The 12,784-nt window shown below is 38.9% G+C and overlaps 2 protein-coding genes across 2 annotated transcripts; both read right to left on the reverse strand.

Annotated features, from left to right (window-relative positions):
- Positions 1-1,379: 1,379 nt before the first annotated feature.
- LOC139666615 (pulmonary surfactant-associated protein D-like) lies at positions 1,380-5,523 on the reverse strand. Its single transcript, XM_071545902.1, has 4 exons — positions 5,394-5,523; positions 3,666-3,824; positions 2,907-2,972; positions 1,380-2,253 (listed from the first exon to the last, which is right to left on the reverse strand). Exons 1-4 carry the CDS (start codon positions 5,521-5,523, stop codon positions 1,871-1,873), a joined length of 738 nt encoding a protein of 245 aa, XP_071402003.1. The 3' UTR covers positions 1,380-1,870.
- A 1,651-nt stretch (positions 5,524-7,174) lies between these two features.
- LOC139666625 (pulmonary surfactant-associated protein D-like) lies at positions 7,175-12,182 on the reverse strand. Its single transcript, XM_071545913.1, has 5 exons — positions 12,140-12,182; positions 11,040-11,178; positions 9,340-9,486; positions 8,581-8,646; positions 7,175-7,934 (listed from the first exon to the last, which is right to left on the reverse strand). Exons 1-5 carry the CDS (start codon positions 12,149-12,151, stop codon positions 7,552-7,554), a joined length of 747 nt encoding a protein of 248 aa, XP_071402014.1. The 5' UTR covers positions 12,152-12,182; the 3' UTR covers positions 7,175-7,551.
- Positions 12,183-12,784: the final 602 nt, after the last annotated feature.

Here is a 12,784-nt window from a genome sequence, read left to right on the forward strand (position 1 = left end):
CTTGTTTGAATTATTGGATAACAGTATTTGAGAACTGTGGCAGAGGACCTGAGGACATCTGGCCCAACTGAAGGTTTTCCTCCCACAGCAGGCGCGCGCCACTGTAGATTTCAGTTGCATAGCCTAAGTCACACATGAAATGAAATGCCGAATATCACATAAATAGACAGAGATAAAGAGATAAGGAATGCAAACCACATATTAAGTCATTTTAATAATAACAGATTTATTACCAAAAAAAAAAGGCAGCTTGATTGGATGGGCCTATAGGCAAGAAGTGGGCGGGACACACTGCAGAGCGCGTCATACTCTTCGAAAGCCACGCCCACCGTGGGGGAAAACAATATCCCAAAAGCGGCGATCGGGAGGAAATCTTAAAAGATATGGACAGCTTGACAAGGTTTTTCCTGTTTTCGAGTAGACAAGTCTGTCAAAGAATCATTTCGGCACACTGCCTCCAACAGAGGAGAAGGTACATCAATGTCCTTTTTTTACGGAGCCCCTAAAGTCCCGAAAAGTGATATTTTTTTATCTTGTGCGCAGAAGTTAATTATCTTGTGGGAACAAGTTATTGTCTAGTGCGCACAAGATAATTATCTTGTGCACACAAGATAAAAAAATATTGCACAAGGTGTTTTTTTTTTATCTTGTACGCACAAGTTAATTATTTTATCTTATTTACCACTACTTAATTTAATCACCAGGTAAGATAATAAGTTGACTTTGAATAATTTCACTTCTGGAAGCATAGCTGTACGTCAGCGTCGCATCTGTTTTATAGAGAGGAATTGGCTTAGTAATGTTAGCTTAGTAGCAACCTAATGTTAGGACAGCATGTCGCTTTTAAACACATTTTAACATTCAGGTTATCTTACAAGAATATAACTAGATAATTACTGGTAAGTTACTGACCAGTGACAAAATGCTGGCCACATTATAAGTGTAGTCTCAGGGTCCCAATGTTTCCCCCTCTTCTACCATGTACCGCTGTCAGCGCCTCTCTCCTTACAGCCTAGATCCCCATTTTTCTTCTCAACGGCTCCCTTGTTTTACTCGGGAGCCCAAAAAACTAATTCACGGTTTTTAAGTTTGTTGGCTGTGAAGCCCACCACACAACAGCTTTTAGGCATGTTTAATTTGGGGAATACTGAATGATGTACATTCAGTCACACAAGGTGAATGGAAAGCGGTGCAGCGGTTTCCCCCACGATAGGCATGGCTTATTTTATGAAGTTAAATTAGCCAGATAGCTAAACCGCCCTAAAGTGTAAATGAGAGACTGCAAGTTCACTCTGACTTCGAAATAAATGGTCCTATATCTTTACTTTACAGTCAGAGACATGAGACTGCAACATACTGAAGTATGCTTTATTGTGCAATACAGTATGGTTACAAAACACCCAGTATAAAAAAATCACTTATTAGGCTGCCTACTTATTGTCTGTAGCCTACATAATGAGTTTATAGTGACCTTATTGTAGACTACTATTTATGTTTGTTTTTTGTGTGTGTGTGTGTGGTTTTTTTTTTTTTGCTATAGTTATTTTTATAGGAGAATATAGGCTACTCTGCAACAGTAATGATACCATGGCGCAATATAATGATGCAGTGATACCTTTTAGCTGGTGTTGTAAAACTATGATATTTCAGCAGTGGAAAGCAAATATTCATAGTGGTTCCCAAACTGGGGTTTGGGGAAATGTCTTTTTCCAATCCCATAAATCATCTGGCAACGCCCCAAAATTATCTCACGAGCCCCTGGGGGCTCCCAGTTTGAGAACCACTGGTCATATCTCTTTGGGGTCCTTGACATGAAAACGTCTGGGAACCACCGCTGTGAAGCAAGACTCACAAGGTGTGCTTAACTTTTCTATAACTCACAGATGATGAAGGCATTTATGAAGCATTCCTTTGTCACTTGCCAGGCACCGGTGTCTGACACCTTGGTGCAGCCTGTATCCCCGATGGACTTGTCTGGCTGCCCTTCTCCCCATTTGGTAAAAGTCAGGGGTCGATTTTTCATATCGGTCTCAAAATTCCCCTCCGCTTTGTTATTATTAACGTTGATCCAAGCCTCTTTGTAAACTGTCCCAAAGAACTGAGTGAGTATGTTGTTCTCCTCCTCGTTTTGGGGCAAAGCCAGCTCTAAGCCTCGCTGGGAGCAGAACTCGGCGGCTTCGGAGAAAGAGTTTCTCTCCTTGTAGGACACAAAGTACTTCTGACCAGCTTTCCGGATAAAGTCGTAGTTTACAGCTGAAAAGGAAACATCATCCAGCGAATGAGAAATAAAAAACTGATTAAATGAACACAATTGTTTTCTACAAACCCAAATTTTAAATGTCATCTTGGCCTTCCTTGCCACAAGCTCTAGTCCAAAACTTTCCCTTTCCCAAACAAGTTTTATGTGTTTGTTCTTCCTTTGACAGTTATCAAACGCTCTTTCACCACACATAGGTGGGAGAGAGATTAAAGTAGACATTTGGGTTGTTAAAAAAGTTAAACAGCCCTATGCCTATTTAACAATAGCCAAAATGTAGGCTACTCATTTGATGTTATATTGATTGAACATTAGGATTTTGTTAATCTTCTTAGACTATCCATCAAAAAATTAGCTGACCATCAAATTTGGCCCCTTTTAAATCATGTTGTTTTAACAGTGTCCAGAATGGCTGTGTCTTACTGTAAATTGCACACATCATTTTACTTATTACTCCTATCTAAAACTACATCTTACTCAAATAAACGTAGGAGTAAATACTTCAAAATTACTCAAGCAGAAGTAAAAGTACTGACTTTTAGGTACACAAAAGTAGAGTACCACAAAAGATCTAATGAAGTGCTGTCAGAAGAGCAGTTGTGAGTCACTTTCCACATTTGCACACCTAGTGCTTGTATAGGTTACTTACCCAGCTCTAATTTAGCAATGCTGTTCTTTAAGGCTTCAAACTCTGAGTTCAGGGAACCAGTGGAATCTGGATCAAACAGATTGTGTTCAGTTAACAAACTGGCAATAAGATGGGGCTTTCCTAAGCACTTTATATTGTCATGCACAAGCACACAGACGTGCACCTTCCACAAATGACATGTTCATCTCCCCTTTTCAGCTTCACTTCCTTTTGTTTCCTTCTCTCAACACAGTGAATGATTCCTGGTGATGACCATAGAGCACTGAGACAAGAGTAAACCCTGTTCCTCATGTATTTCTACCATATATGTATATAGTTAGAGCATGTGCTGTAGGACTTGTTGGAGATGTGCTAGGCACTTGCATCTACGAGCTAGTGGCTTAGTGGATAACCTCTCCGACTGTGGATGACACTCAGAATCTGTGTCACTTTATTCATCAAGTACAATGAATGTAATTTGTCAGCTCCTGGTTAATCCTAGGTGGCAGGGAGGTCTTGCAGTTAGGTAGCCCATCCCATAAACAGAAACTCACTTAGCTCGTTTTGATCCCTATAACAGCCAATGTGCCCATCTTTGTTGAAATATCCTTGTGTAAGACACTGAACCCTAGTTCAAGGGGTACTGCTATGCACTCTGACCCCTCTGGAGCAATATGCCAACAAATTCCTAAGTATCCTCTGTCTAATAGTGAATGATAAAAAAGCAAGTACTCAACTGATAGCAAATACTCAACTGATGGAAGGTAGGCTATACCGTACCTGTATGGCCTTGTCTTGATTCAGATGGTCCTTGTGGCCCAGGTGCCCCAGGTAGTCCAGGTGGTCCTTGTAGTCCATCTACTCCAGGTAGTCCAGGTCGTCCAGGTCGTCCAGGTGGTCCAGGTGGTCCTTCTCCTCCCCCCGGTAGTCCAGGGAACCCTGGAAAGCAGGGAAAGAGACTTAAAAAGAAATTGTAATAACAGGTTGATCGAACAGCAAATACACATAGTGGAACTGATCAGAAGTTCAAAAACATGTTACATAATAGGGCTGGGCGATAATTCAGTATTATTGTTTATCGTCTTTTAGTGGAATCATATCATGATATGGTGATTTTGGTATATCGTGACACACAATTCTGCTGTCTAAATTGATGACAATAAGCAAATTTTATTTAAAAACTCTGACAAAATGAGGTATGATAGGATATATGAGATATGATTATTTGAAAATTCCCGTTTTGTTTGACATCACACCTTACATTACCATTCGGTTCAGTGGGATGAATATTAATTTGATTAATTAATGTGATTTTGCATACGTGAGCCATATCTTCATATATATCGATATGAAAAAAAATCCTTATGACTATTGTGATATTGAGTTCAACCATATCGCACAGCCCTGTTGCATAATCTTACATTTTAGGCAGGTAGTTAACACTTTTATGCAGAATGACTTGCAAAAAGTGCAAAAGTGCAACAGTAGAATAATCTGCACAATGCAATTTGGCACATTGGCAGCCCCAAATGACAGTGGGAGGTAACTGTTTGAATTTCAAAGTAATAATTTGCGAAATTCTTGTTTTTGTTTTTATTTTGGCGACAAATGGTCATTACTCCGGTGTTTTGCAGTGCACTTTGCAGCAGTCACTTTGCAACAGTGTTGTCAGTACTTTGATGTCACTGGACTGACAGCAGCTCCCACACCTCCGAACAAACAAGCATGGGCTGCTCTACTGAGATTACAGAAGAGACTGCAAATAACGCAACAGCAGAATATCAGCTGGTGCGTAAAAGTGACCATGTCTACAGAGACAGTAATGTCTACACTATATCAATATATTGAACATAATAATAATAATAATTTTATTTATAGAGCACTTTACATGGTACTCAAAGACGCTTTACAACAGCTAAGGGATAAAGAGAATAAAATATATAAAACAAATGGTACAAAAGTGATGATAACAAATAAATGAACATAATAAAATAAATAATAATTTCTGGAGAGTCAGATATAGGCAGTTTTGAAAAAGTGGGTTTTGAGTTTATTTGTGAATGTGGGGAGTGAGTCCAAGTTTCTGATGTGAACATGATTTATAAAACAGTGCCATAACTATTTAGTTACATAAATACTGAATGAATATCTGTTAGTGGATAGCTGCATGGAAATACTCGACCAATAATAATGTTATACTGACAAAAGGCAGCAACTGCTTACAGCAACATTCACCAGACCTACGATAGCACCTAGCAGTAGATCTGACAAGCTGCAGCTCAGTGTAGGCACTGGCCCAACATAATAAAGTTACTGAATGTAGACTGTCGGGAGTGAAGGACCTGTATGAGGGAGGTGACATGGGAGAATTTGGGGAGTTTGAAGGCGTATTGCAGCATTATGGATGAGCTAAGAGTCTGGTGAGGAAGAGTCCGATAAGTCTGTGTGATTCTTGGCAGTCTACACAGAAGTCACTGTGGTGAAGTCAGTGGTACCCACCCATTTCACCTTTTGCTCCCATCAATCCAGTAAACCCAGGAAATCCCCTGTCACCTTTGGGACCAGGAGGACCTTGAAGCTGACTGTGGCCAAGAGGAGCCAGCAGGGAGAGGACGCAGAAAAGGAGACACAGCTTCATCTTGAGACAGAAGAGTTGGGTTTTTTTAAGTTTAAGTTTAGAGCACATTAGTAAGGGCATCACCAGCGTAGGCAAAGTTACTTTGATAATGTAATCAGTTAAAGATTACTGATTGCCTGCTAAACATTGTAATCAGCAATCTGATTTGCTGGAATCTAAATTTCAGTGAAGTAATCTGATTACTCTGTGTTACATTTAAGTCACTTCACCTCCAAAATCTATGTAAATTGCAGTTAAGCATGCCGTCTTTTAATTTATTTTAAGTTACAGACAGCAGCATGAACATTGTTGATAATGTAATCATAATCTATAACCATTCCAAGTGTATAAAATTATAATGGTGATTTTAATTTCACAATTTGCAGGCCTTTTCTAAGTAATCACTTAATTTTTTAAGTATCAGTAATTTGATTTATTTGTATAGTAACTGTAACAAATAACCATTTTTTGCTAATAAGATACAGTCTCTCTGTTACTCTTTAGTCCCTAGCCTCACAACCGGATGGAATCTTCCATAAAACAAGATCCAGATCATTTGCATATATACAAAACAACTCTAAAACAGCCTTCTGAGCACACACAAGTATGAGTGGGTGCAAAACATTCCCCAAGCTATATGGATACCAGACAATTGGCTATTATAAAGTTATTCAAACGTTGTTAATAACTAGTTACAAATAATGATAAAAAGGGACTTACTATATAAATCGTGAGTGATCTGCTGGATGTGCTGCTTCGCCGCTTCCAAAAAAAATGGTTGAGAAAATACTTACAAGTCATATTTATAAGGGGTGCAGTCTGGGCTAAACAACAGATGCAAAATCTCATTTGGGATATGACAAGAAAAAATCTAAGGCCAAGAGCCTCCCTCTTTTTTAACCAAGAACAGCACGAGACTGCAGAGCGTGGCTTTAACAGATTTTATTGGAACAGTCTTTTCCTTTAAAAGGTGTGAAAAATGTGTGATGAACTTACATGTACTTACCAAAATGTTGAAATACAATGAGACCTTTTTGCCAAGCGATTCAGGTTTAGCATTTGAATAATGATTTTGTAAAACTATGACATTTTAGCAGCAGAAAACAGATATTCCTAGTGGTTCCCAAACTGGGGTCTGGGGACCTCCAGGGGTCATTGAAGGGGGTCCCAGGGGATCCCCAGCAAAATAAGGAATAGTTTAATTTCACTATTATTTCATTCATTAGACACACAATGAGAGAATGTATAAGGATTACTTTTTTTTTTTCACTGGTTTCACTGCCCTCCTCCCCTTACAGTGAAGACAGTTATGCAATTCTGCATATATAATAATAATAACTTTATTTATATAGCACTTATTAAAAGCAGAGTTACAAAATGCTTTACAAAGACATCAGATTAACAATCAGAAAAACAACAGAAAGTAAGAATGGAATTAAAACAACAAGAGACACACAAATGTTAAAACAAAAAAACATAAAAGCAATGAATCAGGTATTAAAAACAAGTCTAAAAAAGTGAGTTTTAAGAAGGGATTTGAAGGAAGCCACTGAGTTTGCCTGCCTGATATCCTCGGGCAGGCTATTCCAAAGGGAAGGGGCCCTAATAGCAAAAGCATGATCACCCACTTAATCAAAACTTACAATAAAAAATCTTCTCAGATTGGGTTCCTTTGGACAAAATCTCTTATAACGAAGCAATGCCTACTACTCGGGACCCCCATCACAGGCTGCGCATGCAGAGTGGTGAACAGTCCAACCAAAAAATGGATTTTCCCTATTCAGGTTGTTTCATTTGATTATCAGAGGAGGCCTAGGCTGGAAACTATTCAGTATTTCGGACGACAAAAGCAAAGATTTGAGAAAAATCAGAAAATGTACAAATAATAAATCTGTATAGTAGAAATATTTCCAATCACATAAATCATCTGGCAATGCCCCAAAATGATCTCAAGAGCCCCTGGGGGTTCCCAGTTTGAGAACCACTGGTCATATCTCTTTGGGGGTCCTTAACCTTGAAAGCAAGACTCACAAGGTGTGCTTAACTTTTCTATAACTCACAGATGATGAAGGCATTTATGAAGCATTCCTTGGTCACTTGCCAGACTCCGGTGTCTGACACCTTGGTGCAGCCTGTATCCCCGATGGACTTGTCTGGCTGCCCTTCTCCCCATTTGGTAAAAGTCAGGGGTCGATTTTTCATATCGGTCTCAAAATTCCCCTCCGCTTTGTTATTATTGACGTTGATCCAAGCCTCTTTGTAAACTGTCCCAAAGAACTGAGTGAGTATGTTGTTCTCCTCCTCGTTTTGGGGCAAAGCCAGCTCTAAGCCTCGCTGGGAGCAGAACTCGGCGGCTTCGGAGAAAGAGTTTCTCTCCTTGTAGGACACAAAGTACTTCTGACCAGCTTTCCGGATAAAGTCGTAGTTTACAGCTGAAAAGGAAACATCATCCAGCGAATGAGAAATAAAAAACTGATTAAATGAACACAATTGTTTTCTACAAACCCAAATTTTAAATGTCATCTTGGCCTTCCTTGCCACAAGCTCTAGTCCAAATCTTTCCCTTTCCCAAACAGGTTTTATGTGTTTGTTCTTCCTTTGACAGTTATCAGACACTCTTTCACCACACATAGGTGGGAGAGAGATTAAAGTAGACATTTGGGTTGTTAAAAAAGTTAAACAGCCCTATGCCTATTTAACAATGGCCAAAATGTAGGCTACTCATTTGATGTTATATTGATTGAACATTAGGATTTTGTTAATCTTCTTCATCAAAAAAATTAGCTGACCATCAAATTTGGCCCCTTTTAAATCATGTTGTTTTAACAGTGTCCAGAATGGCTGTGTCTTACTGTAAATTGCACACATCATTTTACTTATTACTCCTATCTAAAACTACATCTTACTCGAATAAACGTTGGAGTAAATACTTCAAAATTACTCAAGCAGAAGTAAAAGTACTGACTTTTAGGTACACAAAAGTAGAGTACCACAAGAGATCTAATGAAGTGCTGTCAGAAGAGCAGTTGTGAGTCACTTTCCACATTTGCACACCTAGTGCTTGTATAGGTTACTTACCCAGCTCTAATTTAGCAATGCTGTTCTTTAAGGCTTCAAACTCTGAGTTCAGGGAACCAGTGGAATCTGGATCAAACAGATTGTGTTCAGTTAACAAACTGGCAATAAGATGGGGCTTTCCTAAGCACTTTATATTGTCATGCACAAGCACACAGACGTGCACCTTCCACAAATGACATGTCCATCTCCCCTTTTCAGCTTCACTTCTTTTTGTTTCCTTCTCTCAACACAGTGAATGATTCCTGGTGATGACCATAGAGCACTGAGACAAGAGTAAACCCTGTCCCTCATGTATTTCTACCATATATGTATATAGTTAGAGCATGTGCTGTAGGACTTGTTGGAGATGTGCTAGGCACTTGCATCTACGAGCTAGTGGCTTAGTGGATAACCTCTCCGACTGTGGATGACAATCAGAATCTGTGTCACTTTATTCATCAAGTACAATGAATGTAATTTGTCAGCTCCTGGTTAATCCTAGGTGGCAGTGAGGTCTTGCAGTTAGGTAGCCCATCCCATAAACAGAAACTCACTTAGCTCGTTTTGATCCCTATAACAGCCAATGTGCCCATCTTTGTTGAAATATCCTTGTGTAAGACACTGAACACTAGTTCAAGGGGTACTGCTGTGCACTCTGACCCCTCTGGAGCAATATGCCAACTAATTCCTAAGTATCCTCTGTCTAATAGTGAATGATAAAAAAGCAAGTACTCAACTAATAGCAAATACTCAACTGATGGAAGGTAGGCTATACCGTACCTGTATGGCCTTGTCTTGATTCAGATGGTCCTTGTGCCCCAGGTGGTCCAGGTGGTCCAGCTGGTCCAGGTCGTCCAGGTCGTCCAGGTTGTCCAGATCGTCCAGGTATTCCAGGTGGTCCTTCTCTTCCCGGTAGTCCAGGGAACCCTGGAAAGCAGGGAAAGAGACTTAAAAAGAAATTGTAATAACAGGTTGATCGAACAGCAAATACACATAGTGGAACTGATCAGAAGTTCAAAAACATGTTACATAATAGGGCTGGGCGATTATTCAGTATTATTGTTTATCGTCTTTTAGTGGAATCATATCATGATATGGTGATTTTGGTATATCGTGACACACAATTCTGCTGTCTAAATTGATGACAATAAGCAAATTTTATTTAAAAACTCTGACAAAATGAGGTATGATAGGATATATGAGATATGATTATTTGAAAATTCCCGTTTTGTTTGACATCACACCTTACATTACCATTCGGTTCAGTGGGATGAATATTAATTTGATGAATTAATGTGATTTTGCATACGTGAGCCATATCTTCATATATATCGATATGAAAAAAAATCCTTATGACTATTGTGATATTGAGTTCAACCATATCGCACAGCCCTGTTGCATAATCTTACATTTTAGGCAGGTAGTTAACACTTTTATGCAGAATGACTTGCAAAAAGTGCAAAAGTGCAACAGTAGAATAATCTGCACAATGCAATTTGGCACATTGGCAGCCCCAAATGACAGTGGGAGGTAACTGTTTGAATTTCAAAGTAATAATTTGCGAAATTCTTGTTTTTGTTTTTATTTTGGCGACAAATGGTCATTACTCTGGTGTTTTGCAGTGCACTTTGCAGCAGTCACTTTGCAACAGTGTTGTCAGTACTTTGATGTCACTGGACTGACAGCAGCTCCCACACCTCCGAACAAACAAGCATGGGCTGCTCTACTGAGATTACAGAAGAGACTGCAAATAACGCAACAGCAGAATATCAGCTGGTGCGTAAAAGTGACCATGTCTACAGAGACAGTAATGTCTACACTATATCAATATATTGAACATAATAATAATAATAATTTTATTTATAGAGCACTTTACATGGTACTCAAAGACGCTTTACAACAGCTAAGGGATAAAGAGAATAAAATATATAAAACAAATGGTACAAAAGTGATGATAACAAATAAATGAACATTATAAAATAAATAATAATTTCTGGAGGGGCAGTGGGAGTCAGATATAGGCAGTTTTGAAAAGGTGGGTTTTGAGTTTATTTGTGAATGTGGGGAGTGAGTCCAAGTTTCTGATGTGAACATGATTTATAAAACAGTGCCATAACTATTTAGTTACATAAATACTGAATGAATATCTGTTAGTGGATAGCTGCATGGAAATACTTGACCAATAATAATGTTATACAGACAAAAGGCAGCAACTGCTTACAGCAACATTCACCAGACCTACGATAGCACCTAGCAGTAGATCTGACAAGCTGCAGCTCAGTGTAGGCACTGGCCCAACATAATAAAGTTACTGAATGTAGACTGTCGGGAGTGAAGGACCTGTATGAGGGAGGTGACATGGGAGAATTTGGGGAGTTGGAAGGCGTTTATGGATGAGCTGGTGAGGAAGAGTCCGATGAGTCTGTGTGATTCTTGGCAGTCTACACAGAAGTCACAGTGGTGAAGTCAGTGGTACCCACCCATTTCACCTTTTGCTCCCGGCATTCCTGGAATCCCAGGAAATCCCCTGTCACCTTTGGGACCAGGAAAACCTGGAAGCTGACTGTGGCCAAGAGGAGCCAGCAGGGAGAGGACGCAGAATAGGAAACACAGCCTCATCTTGAGACAGAAGTGCAAAGAGGGAGTTTAATTAACTTTAGAGAACATTAGTAAGAACATCACCAGCATAGACAAAGTTACTTTGACAGTGTAATCAGTTAAAGATTACTGATTACCTGCTAAACATTGTAATCAGCAATCTAATTTGATGGAATCTTGAAGTAATCTGATTTATGAAATTTACAGACAGCAACACGAACATTGTTGATAATCTAACCATAATCTACAACCATTCAAGGTGTGTAAAATTATAATGGTGATTTTAATATCACAATTTGCAGGCCTTTTCTTAGTCAAACTTGAGAAAGGCAAAGTAATCACTTGAGTAATTTGATGTATTTGTCGGCTTTGCAGCCTGAAAGGTGACTGTTTGTTTATGCATTTTGACCAATGGTTACCCGTATAAGAATAGGAGAAACTTTTGTTTTACGTTTTTTGGTTGTTTTTGTGTATTTGTTTGTTTGCATTCCTTGTGCGTATCACTCTGACTGTGCCTTTCGAGGACTATGCTTGATGTTGCATGTGTGTGTGTGTGTGTGTGTGTGTGTGTGTGTGTGTGTGTGTGTGTGTGCTCAGTGTAGGTGTATGGATGTGCTATGTGTATTGTTTTTTCCTTTTTCCCTTGTCTCCAGATGTGCAATGTGTTGTTGTGCTGTGCATTGTTTTTTGTTATTATTGAAAAAAATCAATAAACATATGGAAAAAAATTGATGTATTTGTATAGTAAATTTAACAGATTGGAATTTTCCATAAAACAAGATACAGATCATTTGCATAAATGCAAAACAACTCTAAAACAGCCTTCTAAGCACACACAAGTATGAGTGGGTGCAGAACAATTTCATTTCCAAGCTACAAATTTGATTCCTAAGCTTTATGGATCTCAGACACTTAGCTATTATAAAGTTATTAAAAACTTGTAAATAACAACTAGTTACAAATAATGATAAAAGGGACTCACTCTATAAGCCATAAGTGATCTGCTGGATGTGCTTCTTCTTAGCCGCTTCCAAACAAAAATGGTTGAGAAAATACTTACAAGTCATATTTATAAGGGGTGCGGTCTGGGCCAAACAACAGATGCAAAATCTCATTTGGGATATGACACAAGAAAAAATCTGAGGCCAAGAGCATCCCTCTTTTTTAACCAAGAACAGCACAAGACTGCAGGGCGTGGCGTTAATAGATTTTATTTGAACAGTCTTTTCCTTTTAAAGGGTGGCAAAAATGTTGATTTATTCTCTATCTTCTTACTTGACTGTTGGCTAGACAGAAACATAAACAGCGGAATATTTAACCCTTTGTGCCCCAGATCTTACATTTCTTCCATGGTAAGAAAGACAGTAATGAAAAAGATCAGAGGACTCATTTACAAACTGTCCTTTGACTTTGACTCTACACTGAATGCAGAAAATAAGGGACATCTTCCTGATATTGAGTTGAAGCCCTTAGTGCACAATCTACATCTCAGTTGTCTCAAAGTTTAAAAATCCTTCAGTAACATGTCTGCTTCTCTTTATCTACATCTCCTCCTTTGTTCACCTTTGTTTCACCTCATCAGTGTACTTCATGAAATAAGTAAGTGCCCCTAATAATTTGTACATTC

This window comes from Centroberyx affinis, unplaced genomic scaffold, assembly GCF_046629955.1.
Source record: "Centroberyx affinis isolate AG114_WGS23_722 - 3 ecotype Tasmania unplaced genomic scaffold, CSIRO-AGI_Caff_v1 ptg005066l_1, whole genome shotgun sequence".
NCBI classification, from domain to species: domain Eukaryota; kingdom Metazoa; phylum Chordata; class Actinopteri; order Beryciformes; family Berycidae; genus Centroberyx; species Centroberyx affinis.